Source organism: Nothobranchius furzeri, chromosome 4 (genome assembly GCF_043380555.1).
Source record: "Nothobranchius furzeri strain GRZ-AD chromosome 4, NfurGRZ-RIMD1, whole genome shotgun sequence".
NCBI lineage: Eukaryota > Metazoa > Chordata > Actinopteri > Cyprinodontiformes > Nothobranchiidae > Nothobranchius > Nothobranchius furzeri.
The window spans coordinates 60,728,775-60,751,913 of NC_091744.1; the positions used below are offsets into that span (position 1 = coordinate 60,728,775).

At 41.3% G+C, this 23,139-nt stretch overlaps 1 protein-coding gene across 2 annotated transcripts in view; it reads right to left on the minus strand.

Moving 5' to 3' along the window:
* The window catches only part of LOC107388497 (A disintegrin and metalloproteinase with thrombospondin motifs 20), a 135,466-nt gene that overhangs the window by 110,955 nt on the left and 1,372 nt on the right, over positions 1-23,139 (minus strand). Inside the window, exons 3-4 of one of the 2 annotated variants that reach the window (XM_054732877.2) lie at positions 15,740-15,899; positions 4,379-4,632 (exon numbers count right to left, since the gene is read on the minus strand). In XM_054732877.2, coding sequence (XP_054588852.1) covers positions 4,379-4,632; positions 15,740-15,899 — 414 coding nt within the window. Of the gene's footprint in view, positions 1-4,378; positions 4,633-15,739; positions 15,900-23,139 lie in introns of those variants that run through there. The other variant, XM_054732878.2, reaches the window with a different exon arrangement.

Genomic DNA, 23,139 nt, shown 5'->3' on the forward strand with positions numbered 1-23,139 from the left:
CCCTGCATGCTCAGATCATTCCCTTCCCTTGCTTGAAAAATTGTTCCAAAATGAAAGTTGAACCCACATCTTTTTTATCTGTGAATTCAACGTCTTTCGGCGAGTCTCAAATAAAAATTTGGGCCTCTGTAAAAAATATATAATTAATGTAAAAAGAAACTCAAAATGACAAATTATGTTCACAATTGGAGTCGAACCCAGGTCCCCAGCATGGGCATCAGACACCTTACTAGGTGAGCTCAAGCAACAGTAACATTAAATGTATCTGTAACATTTATGTCCTTGATAACAGCTGAAACAACGTCAATCCAAAGAATGGTTCGGAGCAAAAATGGCTATTTTGTTGCTTATTTGCAGGAAATATCTAGAAGAAAGTTCTACAGAAAGTAGCTAAGGGTCCTCAGAAATGTAGCTAGGGTTGTCACTAGGCATTAGGAACAGCGACAAAGTTGCTGAGTTGGCACTGCCTCTCTCTCTGCTGCTAAAGCTACGGATGGTAAATGCTACGGGCTATGCCTGAGCGTGAACACGCATGAAGCAGCCTGCTCGACCCGAGCATCTCTCTTGTTCTGTGATTTTACAGAAAAACAGGCAATCACAGTAAAAATGCCAGGGCTCATTCTACAGGACCAGGGCATTGCAGGAGAATGATTGAAGAAGAAATTTATTATTTCTATACATGTTTTGGCTGTCAAACTTCCATATAGTCCCTTTAAGTAGTCTGCACTTTAAATAATGCCTAGAACCCGAAGAAGGATTTTTGTCTACAAGAGAACATGATCCTTGTCTGGACTTCCTGAACAAGAGATTAATCTGCAGAAATTACTGGATTTTGTCTTCAGGTGGTGCTCTCAAAAACCAAGCCAGAATGTTTGTTAAAACATGAGTGGGACATGACGACGTGAATCTGCATTCTTTGGGTCTGCAGCTGTGGACTATTGTGAAAATCACATGGGGGAAGTGGGGTTTCATCTATCTCAAGAGTTTTGTTTCCTATTTGAAGGAATGGCTTACAAAAATAAGTTATATTTTATTAAAAAAGACATCTCAACAGTGCCACACGTAGTATGTTATCATAGGATGAGCCTATCTTTGCCCTGGATGGTGTAAAACAGTATGATAAAGGCAGTGGTGGGCAGTCAGGGCCAGCAAAGCCTTCTCTGCTGGCCTAAACATACTCAAAAGCATAAATGTATTTTTTTCCCTTTGGTAATTATTTTTAAATAAAAAAAATGTTTACTGGTCTATTTTCTTTATATCCTATTATACCCACTTGGCTGTGCTGCTTCCAGTGTTAAAATACCAAGGCTGGGTGTTATCCAATCAGATTTAAGCTAGCTTGTGTTTTCAGGCAGATTAAGTCTGCTCTAGGCCTTCAGAATCAATCGAGAAGCCCGCTGTCCGCTGTAAGTGAACAGAGACGATCTAGTTGCGATAGCCAATCAGCTCACGAGTCAGCTTGGCCCGGGCCAGCTAGCTGGCCTCACGCAAAAGTTGACATGAACGCATCCTGTGATTGGATGAGCAGTAGTTAGAACTTTTCTAGCGGCACGAAGCAAAATATCAAAACTAAACACAGAGATTTGTATCTATAGGCAGCTATCGGTGTATTTTTGAACACATGATGGCTGAAAGAGGAGAAGAGACAGACTTGGTTGCAGATTTACTTGCCACACCACTTTCAAGACGGACCTTTCAAGAAAAAATGGATCTTGTGAGAACAGGTCGTCTGACTCCAACGCTAGCTGGCTTGTCCCAGCAGGGGAAAGGATTTGTTCGTCATTTTCAGGCAAGCAACTATGAACGGTACCCATGGCTAACAGCTTCAGAGAACTGCTGCAGGTTATTCTGCTGGGAATGCCTGTTGCTCGCATCAGATGGATTTGGTAGCATTAAAGCGCGTTAAAACGTACGCCAGAAACACGACCGGGCAGACACGGCTTTCAGCCTCCATGTCCATAGAAAAGGATCCACTCATGGACCTGAAGTGCACAGATAAACTGTACAGAGCCAATGAGGTTTTCCTGAGGAAAGAAAGAAGGATGGATTTTATTTTCTAATGAGCAGGAGAGGAGGAGATCCATGCTGGACATTTATGTTGGTGAGTAGAAACATTTTATTAGTATTTTTTTAATGTTTTGTCATTTTATTTTGTTAATAATCAATAAATGGTAACGAAATAAAATGGCAAAATGAAATTATTCTGTGTTCTGTTTCTATGCAATTTATATTGTGAATGACGTGGTGTGTGCAGCTGCGCCAACATGTTCAATTGTTTCGCGGTACAATTTTCTCCAAAACAAATGCAAATAATGTGTTTGCTTTACTTATTTATTTTATTGTCTCATCTCTTAAACCCGTCTTTCATTTCTGAGATTTGACAGTATCCGTGGTCTTAGTTTCCTACTCTCAACTGGGAATGTGAGTTTGATTTTAAAGACTCTGGAAATGATGTGTCTTGACCAGCCACTGGTGTGTGTGTGTGTGTGTGTGTGTGTGTGTGTGTGTGTGTGTGTGTGTGTGTGTGTGTGTGTGTGTGTGTGTGTGTGTGTGTGTGTGTGTGTGTGTGTGTGTGTGTGTGTGAGGTTTCTCCAGCTGTGATGTCCTATTGATGGTATTTTAAGGTGTATTAAATTAGATTGGACTGAATAGGAAATCACTGAAGGCCCAGGGGTGGAACGCACCGCCCGCCACTGGATAAAGGTCTTTATTGTTTACAGCCTTTGATAGGAAAATTTTACAAATGGAGGGCTACTTCCACCAGCTTCAACAAAAAGCAAAGAGAATAGTTTAGTGCTGTATGTTATAGAACAATTTACTAAATAACTTTAAATGTTGAGTACTTTTACTTCAACACAAAAACATCCAAGAACCTACTAGTGGACAAACGTATGACTTTAAACTACTTATACTTTAAACCTGGCAATGAAAACGAACACATTTATTACTGAATGTACACTTCCATTGGGAAAACTGACAATCATTACTCTTTCAGAGGTTAATAAATGTTTTCAACAACTTCTCTATCACACTAGTGAAAGTCGGCAGAAAGAACACACGGTTCAGTCCATTTCTTACTCTACTCTCCACTTTTCTAGACAGTGTCAGCAGACTGATTAACGGCCAGCTGTAGCCATCAGAGTTAGGACCCGTAAAGCCTCAGGATGCTGAGTCAGGAAACAACCTATTAACAAAGTTCCTTTCGTTGATGCGGTGACATGCTAAGGTCACTCCTAGGTTTACAAGCAAGATGTCAAAACTGTAAATTCTGCAACAGGAAACACATGGTGAGCATGGCTGGCTTATTAAGTTACACAAAACACACCTATTTCCATTTAAATCCATGTGTTCAAGCTATGATGTTGTTGTTCTATTTGTTTCAAATATGTTATGCTTTAAATGTATGACTTAAGATTTTCACTTGTTCGTTCAGTCTGGAGGCGGCAAAGTTTGCTAACAAGAACTTGCAAGAAAGTAAAGGTTGGAAGATGCTGACACATTTTTAGCACTGGTTTGATGTTTTTGTGCAATGCCACCAGTTTAAAACACTGAAATGAAATAATAATACAAGTTCATGTAAAAGTTATTATCGTGACCAAAATTATTTCTTTTTTATGTAATGGGAGCGACAATTTAGAAACCAAATCTATATGGAACACTTGAAAATTGAAAATCTAAACAAGCTCTGGAACATTCTAAAGCTAATTTATACTTCAACAGCTCCACGAGGGAGAAACGTTTTGCTCACGGACGTCTCCGCCTCCTGGGGAGTGTAGCAAAGCAATTCCCCTCCAGGACAACAGGTAGCGCAGGGCTGTTCTGGGGTATCCTGTCACGTATTCGTTCCACAATAGTGCATTTAATATTGTGTTTTGTGGATTTAAGAGACTTTTTAACAAATTTGTCCCCCATTTTCCTCCACCTCTTCATGCGCTCGCCACCTCTAAACCCACGTTTATCATCATTTTCGTCCGCAAATAAAATGTTTGCTGTGCATCTTTTCATGCCTCCAGCCACGGGTGAATAAAAAGTTCACATTTTTAGTTTTTCTGTGAGGTATTCCTCAAGCCGCTCCGTGTCTGCTGCTAGATATCCTCGGCTCTCTTTATGGTGTTGAGGGCGCAATGGCGGAAGTATAAATTAGGCATTACACTGTTGGTTAATTAGCCAGTGGTTTGCACAGCTATGCTAATACCTGAAGGATCTGACCAGCAGTTTGTTTATTATGTTTTGTCAAAGTTAGCCATTACAAAATTGTTTAATAAACTCTAAACTATTATTGCTACAGTTATAACACAAAAACAAGGTAAAACAATAACAAAAAAAAAACAATAAAACCTAAAGATATAATTAGTTTTAGAAACTTTATTTTACTTACTACTGACATGATTGTTAAGATGTAGTGCTCCAAGTTACGTCCATGGTGATGAACCATTTTGGAGTCCGCTGTCACCATCAGCTCAACGTAGCGAGGATAGGAGAGGAAGCGCTTGTGTCGTCGTGGGGCTGTGTTGCGATTCTTGCTGGAGTTATTCTCATTTATGTGTTGGTCATTTATTGTGGCTCTGAGAGAGTCCAGCTCCTCTCCCATATTCCCTCTGCCGTCAAAAGAGACTGGCCTCTTATAGGTCTCTGTTTAGACAAAGAACATGCATCAAATTACTTTTCATTGTCCATTTGTTTGGCAAATCATCAGTACACTTCAAAATCCCAGCTTTAAATTTTAAATCAAATAATTGTGTGTGATTGAATCCCCAGTTCCAACAAATCAGGGCTATTCAATTCTGTGCCTCAAGAGCCAGGATCCAGCACGTTTTAGTGGTTTCTCTAGTCCAACACACTTGATTCAGTGGGTGAACCACCTGTGCAGCAGCTCACCAGGCTCTGGAGAAGCCTGTTAATCACCCGCTGATTGTAATCAGGTGTGTTGAAGCAGGGTTAAAACCAAAACGTGCTGAATACCGGCCCTTGAGGCACGGAATTGAATAACCCTGCAACAGATAATGGTAACATTTAAATTTTAAATGTGTTTATGCTATGGCAAACATGTTCCATATGTCCAACAATCCAGTTACTCTATTTGTGTCTATGTGATAAAGCATGCAGAAATCTGCCATAAATTGAAGCATCACTGGAATATGTAGAAAAGAATTAGAGACAAGACGAGTTGGGACATTGCTTGAAAACTAAAATGTTTTCAATTAGGCATTCTGCAAGACCTTGATCATGGTTTAACACTTCACTGACAGATTCAGTGTGCATTCTGCAGTACATATAAATCATCAAACACTGCTGTGACCATGATGTATTTGTACAAAAAAATGCATTAAAGAAGAAATCGAAGGTATGTAGGGCCATGCCGAAACAGTTGTTGCACTGAGACGAATGCCGTCCCACACAGCCAGAATGACAAGCCTCTACCTTCAGCCGACTGACTTGGTTCAGCTGAGCCGCACGTGTTGAGCTGGCTGGGTGATAGATTCCTTCACCATGACAGAGTTAAGTTAAAAATGGATAACAGAGACAGACCATAAGCGTGAACAGGTTTGTTTTATTTTTATTTTTTTCATTAGAGTAAAGTTAAAGGAAAGGTCGAAAGAGTATGGAGGGAAAAAAATGTTTTCTGCACCATTTTCACCTAAAACTGAAAATCCTAGTGGCAGGCATTTAGGTTTTACATAAATTAAGAATGATTCAGCAAATGTTAAGGTAATAAGTTGTCCATCTCTGCAGAAATGCACAGCAGTATAGAAATTTAGGTGGCCATTACACAGGTAGAGCAGTTTAGCAAATGTGTAGAACAGGAAAATCTTTGGACTATTTTCAGTTTCTCCACAAATTAAGATTTAGAAAAATATGCAATTTTCTTTTGGACATAAATGTAGCAAATCTTTTCTCTGGTGAACATTGCCAAATACATTTAAGATCAAATTGCAAAGAGTAAACAGAAGAATTAAACTGAGAGTCTCAACGTTTCTGTGCCAAACGTAGTTTGGAGTTCATCATCCCGAACAGCCTCCTCAACTCTGGATAACCCGATTACAGTAAAGAGTTCTATTGTGTTCACTTAACTCAAATTTTCCATCCCCTCACACAAAGACAGATTGTGTATCTTTTTTTGTACAAAAAGAAGAAGAGCAGCTCATTTAGTGCTCCATGAGAGTTGGAGCGATCCCTGTCGGTGGGCACACGACGCAAAGTGTGACTTCCTGGCACAGCGGTTGAAAGCACTTGCCGGTGTAAGGCCCAGCCCCATGCCAGCCTCAGCATCCAAACCAGAGCCAAACCCTTCTGAGCCCATGCACACTGCCCAGCCAGCTGGATCAGAACACAGCTTTGTGTTTTCTTGGAAAAAACCCTCTGAGTCCAAGCCCAAAACACTAAACCTCTTAAACAGACTCATCAATGCAGTCTAACATCAAAGGGATTATCAAAGCACAGAGAAGTATCTCTGTCTTCATAAATTAGTGTTAAGACTGAGAGTTTCAGATTTTGGGAAAAAGGGAAGAAAGGAAACCATATAGTCCCCGTTGTAACAGACTATGAATCAGAGCAGATTAGCCACACACAATCTTTTCCAAATCGCCTTAAGCTGAAATCTCCTCCCACTGGGTGGTGAGCTGCCACTTACACCATTAGACGATGGAGGGGAGTGCCCTGATATGCTGAACACACTCAGTGGGAATCTGAAATATATCTACATCTATAGACTGTAATAATGAAATCACCAGGAATCAACATATGTTTATTAAAAATATGTGAATAAAGACTGGACTGAGGGTTGGTGGTTCAATCCCAGCTTCCCCCACCAGGTTTTCTCCAAGTACAAGAAAATTAAACCTTCCTAAGAAGTATGAATGTAACTCGCTCTGTTGAAAGATGGCTCAGAAGGACCTGAATAACACTGCTATCATAGATCATCAAATGTCATCAAATAACCTGAAACGGTTAAGATGAGATCCTACCTGCAGCGAAAAGCATGCGACACAGCTGCCTGGTGCTTCGATGTTACTGCATATACATCTTTTGCACTAACTCAATCATTGTCATAGTCTCCATGACACACACCTCCCCAAAATGTTATTTGTCCATATTCTAGCTTGTCAGGCATAGTAAAGCAGGCCTACTAAGTATTGGTTATTAGTGTATGTACCTGCTTTGTCCTATTCGTGGTCATGAGGGCTGGTCCATCACAAGGCAACAAACAGAGACACACAGACAGACCACACCACACACACACACACACACTCCCAAGAGTAATTTAGACATGACAGCACAAACAGCACAAATGTAAATGTTAATCTTCTGTTCTTCTGTCTTGGTAATAACATGGTAATAACTTTGAGCAGTAAACAATGTCTTGATTTTGTCTGTGTTTGGAAAGAGCAACTTCTGTTTGACCCTGTTCATTTCTACCATTCTGTCCAAAAAACGATGCAGAGACTCCATCTTTCCGTTATCTGAACTCCACTTTCCTCACTGAAATCATGGGAAGCTAGAGTCTGTCTCCAGCAGTCATCAAGCAACCCTGAACAGGTTGCCAGATAAGGACACGCAGAGACAAAAAATAATAATAATAATACAGTCACATCTACTTGCACCTACGGATAATTTAGAACATTTAGTGCCAACTCCTGGTCCTGGAGGGCTGATATCCAGCATGTTTTAGTTGGTTCCCTGCATTAACACACCTGATTTCAATCAAGGCTTCTGCAGGGTCTGAGGAGCTGCCCAACAGGTGATTAAACCATTGAATCAAGTGTTTTGGGGCAGGAAAACAACAAAAACATGCTGGATACTGGCCCTCCAGCACCAGGATTGGGCACCCTTGATTTAGAGTCTCAACAGGATGTGCTTCCGTCTGTGGGAGGAAGCTGGAGTGCCCAAAGTTAACCCAAGCATTCAGGCAACCTTCTTGCTGTGTAACCAACTGTGCTACCATGCAAACCCTTTAGAACTAGGATAAATGGGCTATTAACGTTTCATTAAAAAGTATCTGTATTAGAAAAGTGACAAACCTCCCATTTCACTGATGAATTAATTAACAATCTTTGGAAGAGGTTGGCTGAGACTTTAAGTGGCATTCCTTTTGAATAATTAAACAGTACACCTTGGTTTTATAGCTGGAGCCTTGCTTCCTTCACAAGGACAGATAGTCTGGCTACTGGAATTACCTGACAGTGTGACTCAAGCAGGGATAAATACTACAGTTTCAGCAGACACTCGCACAATTGAGAACTATTTTGTGGCTAGACAGGGAAAAGCAAAGGCAAACAATTGTTTCTTTTGAAGAGAGCTTTTAAACATGAAGAGTGTTGCTTTTGACCTCACAGAAAGATGTGGGATTTGCGCACTAACAAAGACCTTTGTTCACTTCAGTACATATTACAGGAAGTGTGATAGTCAGCTGAAGACAAATAAATTACACTACTTGTGGATGACGACAGGCCCTGTTCTGGATGTTTTCCCTCTTAGTCATCTAGGAAAACTTGATGTGATTGGGGCAAATCTAATGTTGTCATTAAAGCTTTATGTCAAATTTATACAGTATAGAAATGATTTATGTCAATCCACTTCTGCTGTTTAGTAGTGAAGTCAATAAAGCCTAAAAGGATAATCTGAGTTGTATTTTGTTCAAGACAACGTCCCATGTAGTTACACATTTGTCTGGCTTCTTCACCTGGTTCATCAACTCGATTCACCTTGCTTAAACTTGCATAAAAACAAAATACTTAGCCAGCTAAAGCGGGAATCCATGTTTTATGTGTGTGATAATTCCAGAAGCTGTCCCATAGCAGGTGATCCATCAAAGAGGTCAGTGAGCCAACACTATCAGTTTAGACCATGGCTATTCAATTCTGGGCCCTGTGTGCCGGTATCCAGCATGTTTTAGTGGTTTCTCTAGTCCAAAACACTAGACTCAGTGGTTGAATCACCTGTGCAGCAGCTCATCAGGCTCTGCAGAAGCCTGTTAATCACCTGAAATCAGCCCCAAGTGATGATAGAGATACTTATTTATTCAGCTCACAGACCTGGTAGTCCTCAGTCCTACTGCTCACCTGTCACTTCCTCACACCTCTGCTTAATGCAAAGAGCTGTATAAATAAAGTTACTGATGATGATGATGATGATGATGAAGATGATGATGATTGCCACCAAGTGATCAGTAACTGTAATTAAACTCATCCCAGTGAGTCAACATTTGCTTAGATTATCCAAACAGTAGTGTCATAGAAAATAGCAGAAATCTATAGTGGGAACCAGAGGTGTGACCAAGTCACTGCTTGTCACAAGTAGGTCACAAGTCTTTCCAGTCAAGTCTCGAGTCAAGTCCAAATCAAAGACAACCAAGTCCAAGTTGAGTCCAAAGTCAATGATGTGGAAGCCCAAGTCAAGTCCAAGTCCTTAACTTCGAATTGTCAAGTCATAATCAAGTCATCTGTCCAGCTTCAATTTAATGACAATGATAATAAATACATTCCAGAAATAAAACTTCTTAAAGCTTCATTTATTTGCTCAAACAGGCAGGAAGTGCAACTGAAACTGAGTATAAACAAAGTGCTGCTGCATTTAGTAGAACAAGATCCAACCCAGAGCGAAGCATGATTTATGATTTTTGTCCATGTTGTGCCACTTTTGTGCAAAAATATCAAATATGCTCAAGTTATCATCAAGTCAACAGATGCAAGTCGATTCAAGTCGTAAATCATTGGCGTTCAAGTCCGAGTCAAGTCGTAAGTCTTTACAGATTTTATCAAGTCAAGTCAGAAGTTATTAAAATAATGACTCGAGTCTGACTCCAGTCCAAGTCATGTGTCTCGAGTCCACACTTCTGGTGGGAACACCCAAGACCCCATAACAGTTCGGGGTTCAAGTCCTCAGGATGGATGGACGCGTGGAAGTTATTTTAGCTACAGACCGCGTGATTGGCTGTTTGGCATTATTCAGAGATTTGGCTAGCATAACATTAGGGCTGAAAGGAATCATCAAATCATTTGAATGGTTCAATTTATTAAATTCCTAGGTTCATTTTTCACTGGTGCGCGCGGGGTTCAGGGGCCACAAAGAGGGGGCCCGTGGGCCGGACATGGCCCGCGGGTGGGCTGGACATGGCCCGCGGGCTGCCTATTGAGGACCACTGCTCTACACCATCCAATGCAAGACCCTAAAGGCCAGAGGCTGTTCAAATGATCATCACTCTGAGATTATACACATGACAAACACTCTTCAGACCCTCAATAAGAGCATGTTGCTCTATATAGTTTTACACACTCCAGTCTTTTTGTACCTTGTAATAAATGGCATGACTGCCCTGTTGTCAGCAGCTTTCTTCCGATACGACTTCTTACAGTGGAAAAAGCTCCTATCACAGTGCACTTTTGAACCAGGCTTGAGAAACTTTTTTCATGTGAATTACTGACAGGCGGTTAATTTAGGAGCTATGAGCAGCTAACCGAAGGGATCAGTGGTGCAGGTTGCTTCAGTGGGACCAGTAGCAAGGCTGGACTGGTTTATGTTGTCCCGAATGACGTTAATCGTGAGGATTGCTATTACAAAGAGCTTGAGGACAGATGATCAGCATCAATGACTGACCGGTGAGTGAGGGACGAATTAGTAGAGGTATATGCACAGCATGTTTCTTTTTTCATATTTTTCATCAGCTAATTCACTTGTTAGTTTTGTTTTTACATGATTAAAAAACTGTGATCATTCTGGCTCCAAGATTGCATCATAGGTGTGCTTGTAAACAGAATATCACACTGAGACAAGATGAAGAGGTTACAATCTCTTTACAGTATTACATTTTTGAGTAAGCTGTCTTTGAGATGTGGGGCCAACTTGATTAATGCATGGTGAAAAGGATTCTCCATTGTGATGACATCACTACTGCCAGCACCAGAATAAACATTTAACCCTCCCACTGTCCTAATGGGTGTGACCCCACGAGGAAAGTTGACCATTGAGCAGGGTTGATGGTTTATCCCTTGGGTCCATGTGGCAGGGGTGAGGAGTGAGCATCACCTCACCCCTGCCACGTGGACCTCAAGGGATAAACCATCAATCCTGCTCAATGGTCAACTTTCCTTGCAGGGTCACCCATAAAGACAGTGGGAGGGTTAATATAATTTCATCTAGTAAACCTAAAGTGCGTAGCAGCTAAACTTTCCTTTCCACTCAGTGGCACTAGAGTGATGAGTGATATATCAGGTCACAATCAACATGTGCTTTTAATATTACACATGACAACACAAATAAAGAGCTGACGATTCTTCAGTGACAGAAATTGTAGAAATTCACTGATTGTGTTAAGGGTCACGGGGGTCAGATGTAGTTTTTGTGCTCTCATTTTCACCACCCCTGCTGTCTTCTGTTAGCTGTCAAAAAACTTGGGTAAGAGCCAAAATGGTAACATTAGCTGTCAGGAACTGTGTTTGCTTTGCAATGAATGTGAACGTCAGACAATATATGACACCTCACAGGGTAAAGCTGAGCAACTGCAGCTTGGCTGTGCCTGTCTTTCTTGTCTGCTTGTCTTCACGTGGATTCTAGAAAGCAAAGTGAAGGCAGCAGGGAAGAATTTGCCCCTATCTACAACAACCCTCATTTTTTTTATTTTGATTTTAAATCTCATTCGAAGGACAACACAAGGGACTCACATGCAGGCTCAGAGACAGAGACCCTGCAGAAGGTGTTGTCATCTGAGAGCTGGTGATTTCTTCTGAAAGTGCTTTAAAAGGCCTGAACCAGGCTCAACAAGAAACTTCAAACATTAATCACCCACTCAATAGCTATCGTCACCAGAGCTATCCTGAATAGCTTTTAAGCCGCCCAGGTTGGTTGAAAGATATCGTAATTGTTAAGTGTGTCAGTCAATAGAGACATACAGCTAAACCTGTGTGGATTTTAAATCTGTAGGCCTTTTTTCAGTTTTACTCAGAAAAATAAAAATACATGTGAAACTCTCATCTAATGAACAGCTTTTTCAGTTACACCAGGGTGCTTTTAGCAACAGTGCATAAAGACCAAATATGAAGAAAAGCTGTTGGAGATGAGTGTATGTCTAGTCTTGACTGCTGAAATAACAAAATAGCATTTTCCATCAAGTTAGTACTTTAAAAGCCCGTATCAGTCCACTTCGACTCCTGACACCTCTCAGTGCAGCTGTCAGGAACAAGCATATGTCAGAGAGGACCTTACTTACATTACAGTGAGCAAAAAAAGGCTTCCTCTTCTGTCAACACGTGTTTAGAAAGACTGGAGAAACTCTGGAAACTCGTAGTGCCGTGGGGTAGAGGAGTGCCATTTGTTCTGTATTGCACTAAGGCATCAGTCAGAAACCATATTTGAAGGGAAATTATTCTCTTTGCACATCAATCTTGGAGCTGATAAACATTCTGTTTCCTGGAAACATGTATTTCATGATTTCTATGTGTCATGATAATGAATATCAAATATGTATGGGTAAATTTATGAAGCATGAAAATCCTGCACAGCTGAACTGTACTTGAGTGGTTGCAATGATGCAGTTTCTCCACTTAGGGACAAATAAAGGTATTCTTATCTTATCCCTTGGCTGTGACGGTTGGCAACAATTTGCTTATGTGTTTTCAAATTGGCTTGAGAGGACTCATATTTCCCTGGAGTCATAAGGCCTCATTCTCCAGAGACTAGAATTTTGAACATGAAAAAAGGGAAATATTCCTTCTCAAAATAGTCCCCACATTGTTGCAGCAGTCTCAAACGTCTGGAAATCATCTCAGTTTAGTTTATCTGTGTCAGGTGGACAAACAGAGCTATACAAGAACAAATAACAGACATGCTGAGACAAAATTAGTGCACTTTGTGACTGAATTGAGGCTACTCCTCAAATGTTGGTATTTGTTTGTAATGTGTTTGCAATTAAGTCATTTGGCCTACATGACAAGGCCACTAATTAAAGTTATTGCAAAAGTGTCAAAGGTACGATGTTCCTACAGAAATTCTGAATATCTCCTTACAATTTTGTGTCTCTAACTAGTTGCCGACAGTTGTAGACTTCTGGGACACTAACTAGAGAAAAAGCATTTACTTTTTAAAGAGTGAGAAGCTGTATAAGTGTAGCCTAGGGAACTAGACCAAATTCTTGCTTTGCAAAGTTTGGTCTAGGAATGCTCCATTGGAACCTAGTATAAAATACATACTAGTTGTATCAACTAGTCGACTAGTTGATACAACCCCTATTACAAACCATTTAAAAACTCTTCAAATATTCCAACCCAAAGAGCTCAATAAATCGAATTCCCAGTCATGATGTAAGAAAAGAGCGCTCCTCACAGACACGCAGAAGCAGCAAGAGAATGTGTCATTGCACAAGTTAACCCCAAAAAACTACTTTGATAAATAATTATTCCTAGCCTCACAAGATGTTGGGTCTTCTATATTATGAGATAGATCTGAAAAAGTTATTGTTAACCTGTAACTGTATAGAAAGACAGGTTGAACAAACATTTGCTACACAGGAAACCTAACTTTTGTACTCCTAAGCATTCCAACAGCAACACAAACCTTTAGACATCTAGAAATGCTTAAAGGTGAAATGGCTAATTTGGAAAAGAAATTAGTTTAAAACATGTTTCATGCCTCTTAACAATGTTCTAACATAGTATAGATATAAACATGTTGTGGAGATTAAAAAAATAATGAAAAAAAAATTTTTAAGTGGTTCTTTCACATTTGTCTGAAAACCTCAGACAATAACACATTTAAGACCACAAGCAACTATTGGATCATCCGGTTGTTGGTCTCACCGAACCGCAGCACTTCCGCACTTCCTTTAGTCCTCCACTTACGCTTATACATTAGCGTCAGCACGGTCAGGGCCTCGAATGGGCGGTGTAGTGTTCACATTTAAGTCCAAGGGACTTCTCAGGAATGCGGAAAACCCCGAGCCTGTGGGCGGAGTTTAATATGCACTGGAAAGTGTGCGGTGTCCTCCATAATAAGGTAAACAAAGGCGGGCATGAGCTGTGTTGCTTTTGGAGACTCTGAACCACATTATTTTATTAATTTGCTGTGTGTGTCCTCATACGCTTGTGTCACACACACACTGCTTTCTACGCTGAGCAGCTGTCTGCTCGCCAGGGCAAGAGCTCCGATGCAGAGAACAGGCACACACACACACACACACGCACACACACACGCACAGAGAGTGCACTCACTTCTCTCGTTCCCACTGAGCGGCAGCCCCGTGCTACAGACAGAGAAGTTTACTCAACAGCATCCAGCATGAAAATGAATCGTGCATGGGGAACACCCACACAAGGAAAATGACCCAATTCTAGAAGCGTTCTGCAAGCACATTGTCATGCACCGGGTCAGTGTTCATATCTAACCTGCTAGTAGCAGCGTGTTCTGCACTCCTTCCCATAAAAAGACAGAGCAGGCGTGTTGGTCTTGGCTGAGTGTGACCTTCAAAGGGCTCATTTATCGCCACATCTGGAGAGGGACCAATCTGATAAAGTTGAGGAGCCTGGGACACCTCATAATCCTAACTTGGGATCGCTGTTTCTTTTAATCCCTCAGCTCTGTGTTTACCTGCTTCTCCTTTGATGAGACCCCACAGGTGTCTCTCTCACTTCTCACTATCTGTTGAAGTAGGCTGAATGTAAAGTCAAAAGTGGGTCGAAGGTTTTAAGGTTACAATTTCCATATGAGTTGTGATAGAGACATATAAAGTTATTTACACAGATTTAACTCACCAGTTTCGTATTTCAACAAGTCTCAGAGTGAGGGGACCAAGAGACCTTCTGTCTCAGTCTCTGTTTACCACACACAGACTGAAAGAGTGGAAGCCCAAAGCATATTAAAGCACTATTAAGGTTAAAGTTCAAGTCCCATAGTCAACATCACACACTGGCGAAATTAATCTCCGCATTTGACCCATCTCCATGGAGGGGAGCAGTGAGCTGCACTCGGGAACTATTTGGTCGTTTAACCCCCCAATCCAACCCCTTAAAGATGAGTGTCAAGCAGGGAAGCATTGGGTCCCATTTTTATAAAGTCTTTGGTATGACCCGACCGGGAATAGAACCCCAAACTCCCAGTCCCAGGGCGGAAACTCTACCACTAGGTCACTGAGCTGACCTGGCCCATCAGGTCAGTCCAAGGTTGTTAAAGCGCCCCCACACAATGGCCACCACCGGATGACAAAAGCTAAGTTCAGACAACAAACAACTCAACTGCTTGGCACATAAAAGATTTATAGCATCGCACAACAAAGGCAGCTCTCAAAGCTGCCTATGAGGACAGCTATAAGGTCGTCCCATGACGTGAACTCCACTCAATCACTCTGCTTTTCTCTGACTCTGTGCCACCCAAAGAACTCAACAATAAAAATTCAAATGAAAATGGAGTGATGCTTAAAACCAGCCTCCCAAGTGGAAAAACTTCTATTTTTTTAACCTGAACCTCAAATGAAAAGGCAATTATTCCTTCTCAGGTCTGAGGTCTTGATACAGACATGAATGCTTCAGCAGGAATAAAGTGAAAGCAGTGAAAACAGAGTATGAGCCAGCTTTGCTTAATTAAGGGCTGAAATATCTTGCGTGTTCTGTCAGACAGAAAATTGTGACTGAAAATAGTTTACATTTCAAGACAGATTTTATTGCCATCATTTAGAAAGTGAATGCAGGTAATAAAAAGTAAGTGTTCATCGGTGAAAAGTCAGACAGACAGTGGTTAGAGTGTGCTTGTCTGTTACCTGAGGCAGCACAGGGTTCGCCAGGATTCGAGATGTTCTTTTTCCTCTCATGTCGGTAGACAAGATGGGGTTTGTTGTGCTCTTCGTCATATTCCTCCCCCGCGGGATTTAGAAGAGGCTCTAGGAAATATTCACCTTGATGCGTCGTGAAGGTTCCAACCTGGAGGAGAGAAACGACAGTTCTGCTAAAGGTCTAGGTACGAGAATACTGAGGAGTAGGGAAGAGTTATTTTCTTTGATGAACCCAAAAGAAAGGTTGTCTAGATGAAAAAGTACTCCCATCAGTCCTCTGTCAAGCATGGGGCAGCAGTTACTCAGAAGATAGAGTGGGTTGTCCCATAATCAGTGTTGTAGGATCAATCCTAGCTCCCAGCAGAGAATGCTGCTGTTGTGTCCTTGGGCAAGACACTCAAGGTGGGCAGACACTGCAACTTTTTCACTCGTAGCGTTCAGCTTCAGCTCAAACTGTACGACTTCCCCGCAGAGCAAATATCACGAGTCATGTGCTCACTGTTTATGACCCAGTTCTCAGATGTGACCTGACTGCTCACACTGTACAAATGTTAGTAACACGTCGGACCTACAGATATGCTAAAAACAGCTGCCAGACTTTTTTGTGCTGTTACTGATGTCTGTCGTCCTTCGGGAATGCTGTAGGAGGGCAGATTTATTGGGGTTGGATGAGGAAAACAAAAGAAAGTAAATCAATGTTTTGTGATCAGTTTAATTTGACATAAACATGGCAAACACACCTTCTTGAAAATCTTTGCTATTGTGTGTGTCAAAAAGTGTAGAAATAAAAAAAAGATGTGTGTTAACAGGCAAATAGCTCCCGAGCCGTGTTGGCACATGTTTGCGCACGCACCGTGAGCGGTTCTGGTACTCTTTGGGTTGCAGCTGCTTACGACGCCGCTTCTACCATGTGATACCCTCACAAGGGATGAGCAAAACATCAAACATGCCAGAAAACCATGCGAGCTCACGATTGCTGATCGGTAGCTGGTCACGTGGTGTTAATCGCCTTTCGTAAACCCCGTCTACAGATTTTTTCCTGCATTCAAATTTGCGTGGCGGCCGCCTCCTGCTAATTTAGTGCCGCCCCAGCCTGATTTCACTCTGCCCCCAGCTATATGGATGTTATTTTAACTGCAGTTGCAGCGTTGTGCCACTATAAGGGTGCTGTATCAGCAGTGGTGCACCGAAAAGCGCTAAAACTGCTGCAGAAAAAAAAGATCAAAAATTGCTTTTCTCGCTAGTTGGTACATATCTATGGTTGGTGCTATTGTAGGCTGACCATATGTCCTCTTTCCCCCAGGGCGTCCAGGGCGGTTTCTTACATTGATCAAAATGTCCGGTTTTCATCCAGGAGCAGGGATTGAATTATGGGGGGCAAGATATCTGTCAGGGAAAGATCCAGTTTCTGCCTATATTACAATATTTTTGGACTCTCAGTGCAGTGGGATTCTGCTGAGCGGAGAGGACGCAGCGCTGATCGTTGGTGCGCCCGCTGCGTCCGGCGCACGATCCACTCTCAAGGTGGCGCAACAAAACATTATTATTAACACATGATCGTTCATATCTGTTTAAATCCTCTGGTGTTCTGTCTTTTACTCGTTCCTGACGCGCTCCGCTTATCGTGTGCTGTGGTGATTTCATCTCACTGATGCAGCATCGAAACGCGCTCTCCGCTTTGTGGTCAGGAGATCCCTTTGATCTGCTCAAAAGTAACTGATGAGGTGAAAAAGTAAGAATCCAGGCAGCAGATTTCCTAGAGAGTTTAGAGGAGATGCAGGAAGATGAGAGACAGACAGGACAGTAAAATAGTTAAATAAAAACAAGTAAACAAAGTGTTGAAAAGTCAAATGTAGGCTGATTTATCTCACGTTTTTACCTGTATGACGCAATAAGTTATACACATCATGTAATATTTATACATCTGATATAATTCAGATCACCTTCAAAACTCAGTCACACACCCAAGGCCGTTTCAAGGGGGACCAAAGCAAAACAAAACACCCCCCTAACCCTAACCTATTCATAATAGACATGCCACCGTTACATTGTTAGCAGCATAAATTAATGTTATTACCATTTCCAATACAAATGCACATTAATGAAATGCATTATATTTTACTGGATATATGTATGTGTTATTTTGACTGAGTGTTATTAATACAAACCTAAAATGTTACTGAAATGTAGGTCAAATATTTAAACATTTTTTTACTATAAATATCAAATGGGAAAAAGGGAACTAAACACCAATCTAATGCATATTATCGAGCCTTTTATAATAGCTTGCCTTTAAATAAATGAGGCAGTTGAATGCACAGAGCATGCATGCGCTGGTGCATGGTCAGGATACCACCTCTGTCTCAATTTCAGCCAGGAAAACCCTGGTATACTACACGACGCCCAGCGCAAATCTCGTCCCAATCTTGTAGATTCTTGCAGGAGGGGAAAATCTGCTCAAAAAAGTGAAAAAGTCGCAGTGTCTGCCAGGCTTTAACACCCCCCCCCCCCCCCGCCTGCTGGTGGTTGTCAGAAGGACTGTTGTGTCATTGCTCAGCAGCCTTGCCTCTGTCATTGCACCCCAGGGCAGCTTTGAATATTTGTATGTGCACTGGTGGATGACTGATTGTGTAAAGCACCTTGGGGGTTCCAAACTCTAGAAGGGGCTATATCAAATACAGACCATTTGCCGTGCCAACAGTCAAGCAGCATATGCTCATTAATTAGTGGGGGTCATTGGTGTAGGCTCACTCTGTTTTGACTCAGAAAACATAAAGAACATCTTCCAAACAGAGATCCTCCCTGCTGTCAAAGAACAGGTAAGTGACCCAAGAAAAGATGGCAACATCTAAAAGCACTCGAGCAGTAAACGGTCAAAACCAAAACTTGTCATTATTCAAACATTTGGCCAAGGCTGCATTTCTATCAAACAAAACATCTATACACTGTTCTTTGATTTCATGCACAATCGGTTAAATAAGAGCTTTTCATAACTTTGGTGAAAATACACTTCCCCTCCACGTTTTGACAGTGGGAGGAGTGACATCATCATACATGAGCAGATTAGATGACAGAGGAATGCTAATATTGATCTGTCAGCTACAACTCTCACAAAGCTTCTCAACTCTCCCAGCCGTGTGAGGCATGGTGATGTTTACATGGTAATTTCATGTGCTCACTTAAGCAGGATATTGGACTTTGGAATGTTATCTTTAAGACAGCGTTGCCTCATCGCTGTCGCTACAAGTGATGGATGTATGACAGCAGAAAACATAGAGATCGGATGTGGAAAACAGGAAAAAACCCTATTTGATACTCAAGCGTGAGGAATTTCTTCAAACCATAATACACACATCATGAAAAGAGTGACTGTAAAAACAATACACAGAATTAAACTCAACATCACCTTTTCCACAACATCAACTTTCAACACTTTCCACTATTTGTTCCCTTCTGAGTATCCATCTCTTTTTCTTAGCAATCCCAATGATAACAAAACTTACAAATACAGACTTAAACAAACTCATGAAGACTTTAATATGATAAACTTGGGGTGGGATCATGATATAGTATTAATTTCTCTGCATTTGACCTGTCCATGAGAGGCAAAGAGCTGACAGTACCCTGGGGGCAGCAGTATCTTAATGACACTTTGACAGATGGCCTAGGACCTGTGATCGAATCACGCATCTTCCAATCTGTGGCCAACAACTCTCCCCATTCAGCCAGCCATCACTCAGTATGACTGGAGAAGTTGATACTGAAAAGGACATGTTCATCAAATCAACGCTGCAGTTACAGCAGAATCTTTGAATCTCAGAGTAGACGTTTAAGTGAGATTCTCTGACAAGAAATTTAATGCAACTTAGTGTTCAGATATATATTCTATAATTAAATATTCTACAACTACAACTGCCTATGTGTTGTAACAAGCAGTAGATGTCAACATGCATCCTGTACAGAGCAGATGATCACAGTTGTGTCTCTGATGATGTTAGCCAAAGTCTGAAAAGATAATTGTTCTGATTAGTCCAAGAAGAGGCACGTTTCCAGGGCTTCCCAGCAGCAGAAGTTTGGCCAAAAGTTGCTGTTCAGCAGTGAGTGCTGAACCGAACCCAACAACCAAGGCTTCGTTTTAAATGAGGTCACACCAATGGCATGGGAAGCATGACTGTTGGCATATGTCGGTTTTATTGAATCCCATTAAAACTCAAAGACACCTGGTAGTCGCTGATTCTTTCAAATGTAACATAGTTCTGCAATCAATCTAAAATCAGACAGAGAACATGTCAGGAGACTTTGTTTTTACTAAAGTTTAGATGATAGATGTGCTTGGGCAGCTTAACTCACCACGTACCTCTATTATGAGAGTGAGCTAAGAGAGCCAGCCCCACCAGGACCGAAAATTTCCCACAGTGAGCTATCCTTAAAGTTCCCGCAAACCCTCGCTGGCTGTTGCCTCCTCTACAGATCCGTCTCTCTCTCTCTTTTCTGTCCATCAGCACTCACTCTGAAAAGGCCAAAAGCTCCTAAACTCCAGTCTCCCCCCCCCCCCCCCCCCTCTCTCTCTCTCTCTCTCTTCAAATGCCCCCTGGGGATAGCTTTGAGTAACTCTGGACCAAAAGGGAACCTTATTTTTCCAAGAATGACCTCTTTGTTTTTAGGGCTTAATTATTCCTTAATGACCTCATCCCAACACAATGTGACCTGGCCATTAAGCCCCAGTGATCAGATACAGACACATTTATGACCCAGTACCCTCTGGTGCTGGATCTATTGTCCTTTCACTCTCGGTGAGTGATAAGCAACAAAGACTGTTGAAAAGAGGCAGCAAACATGTTTGGATAAGCAAGTCGTATATCAAAGTTGTGCAAAGAGGCAATCAAGTCCTTATTACCCAGATTATTGTAGGACACCTCGGGTTATAAGTTTCAGTTTAGACAGAAATGGTGCTTACGTTTGTTTTTACAAATTGGACTTTTCAAATATCTCATAGGGAGAACGTGCATTGTGACGTAACAAAACAAAACAAAGCACAGCTGGATTCTGTAATGTTCCGATACTGTCCCGTTCTAATATAATAGTCACTGATAGTGGCTGTGATGGGGGAACCAGACTCTTTAAGACTTGGTCACTCTGTCCCCACCCCCCCTGCACAGAATCCTGCTGGCGCAACTGAGGTCAACCTCCTTCTCTTGGTTTGGTAACCTCATGTGACCCATGAAGTCATTCCCTTCAACAGTTATCCAACTGTCTTCCATATGAATCAGCAAACTGACTTGGCCGTCAGGATTCACAAATTATGTATAATGAAATTTTAAAGGGACTATATGGAAGTTTGACAGCCAAAACATGTATAGAAATAATACATTTCTTCTTCATACATTCTCCTGCAATGCCCTGGTCCTGTAGAATGAGCCCTGGCATTTTTACTGTGATTGCCTGTTTTTCTGTAAAATCACAGAAAAAGAGAGCTGCTCGGGTCGAGCAGGCTGCTTCATGCGCGTTCACGCTCAGGCATAGCCCGTAGCATTTACCATCCGTAGCTTTAGCAGCAGAGAGAGAGGCAGTTCCACTTTGTCGCTGTTCCCAACGCCTAGTGACAAAGCTAGCTACATTTCTGAGGACCCTTAGCTACTTTCTGTAGAACTTTCTTCTAGATATTTCCTGCAAATAAGCAACAAAATAGCCATTTTCGCTCTGAACCCTTCATTGAACGTTGTTTCAGCTGTCATCAAGGGTATAAATTTTACAGATACAAAAGATGTCACTGGCGCTTTAGCTCACCTAGGAAGACGTCGAACTCTCGTGTAGAAGACCTGGGCTTGATTCTGGGTGTGAACATAGTTTATTTAGAGTTTCTTTTTTACATTAATGGTATATTTTTTTTACAGTAAGATGCCCAAATTTTTATTTGAGACTCGCCGAACGGCATTGAATTCACAGATTAAAAAGATGTGGGTTCAACTTTCATATTGGAACAATTTTTCAAGAGCATGCAGGAGGACTGACCCATCATAAACCTTTGTCAGCTGTGCTGAAGAGAAAGGTACAGAACCAAATTTTTTAATTAATTAGCTGCGCATTCTCCTGTCCTCTGTCCTCTGGGCCACACACACACACACAGGACTGTCTCAGCTGTTATTTTCGTTAAGGAGTGTGCACGAGCCTACTATTGAAGCTGCCGTTACGCTTTTGGCCTGAGGGGGCAATCGCGAGCATAAAAATTCAAAAGTCCGTAAAGTTCCTTTAAACTCATTATTACCCCGTAACTTCATTACAGCCACATAATGAGCTCAAAAGCTGTTGTTTCAGTCTTAATTACAAAGCAACATATCTTTCCTCTGTCTGGACTGTGAGAAAAAATAGGTTTAGGGCTGAGTTAACAAAAAAGAATCACTTTAAAATAGCAGAATTAAAAGGGAAGAATCTCATCGCAAATTTAAGAAAAGTTAGATTTGGCAAATGTTTACTAAGAGTGACCGATGAAAGGCATCAACAATGAAAATGTAATTTAAAGGTTTAAAAAGTCAGACGTCATAGCTCTTTTTGTCACTTTATTAAGAGTTATAAAGTGTATGCAACAATAGAAAAACCTAAAAAATAAATAACCCAAATCAGTCTAAAGTACTTCATAAGCTTTAATGGTTTTGTGCGGGGTACATAAGTGATACATAAATGAGATAAGCTTCCACTGATATTGTTATTGCATGGAAGCAATTGTTAATTGCATGTTATTCTCCCATTTCTGTTATGATTTTTGTAAAATCCAAACATAAAATACACAAAAACACACAGCTCGATCAGGAATAGTGTGCTATGAATTTTGGTGGCAGTGACCACTTATAAAAACAGTGTCCCCACACAGGGCAATGGGATTCTGGTGAAATGGGTAGGGCTGCCACGATTGGTCGACTAATCGTCAACAAAACTGGCGATTAGTCGACTAATAAAATAGTAGTTTGTGGCAGCCCTGAATGGGTGACACGACTCGGCCCTCTTGTAGCTAATGCAGACTTTACAGTCTTCACGTTTGAACAGTTGGACTTTATATGACATGTTCTTTTGGATTTCTGAGATTTAACACAAAATGTTGAACTTGGAGAGTGATGATGCAATGCCTTCAGTCTGACCTCTTGCAAACAAACTTGTCTTATGCCATCCAACTTTACACATTGTAAACAGTTTATACATTAATATGTAGACATTTTTGTCTCATTTGAGCCAGTTTTACTCTCACCGCCTTAGAACTTATCATGTTCTCTCCAGTCCAGTCAGAGTAGACTATGCACATTCAATGCTCGTTTATTTTAACTACAAGTATTTAATTTTTATGACTTGTTGCACAGCAAGTGCAACCCTAACCCTCATTTCCACTTTGGGTTGCT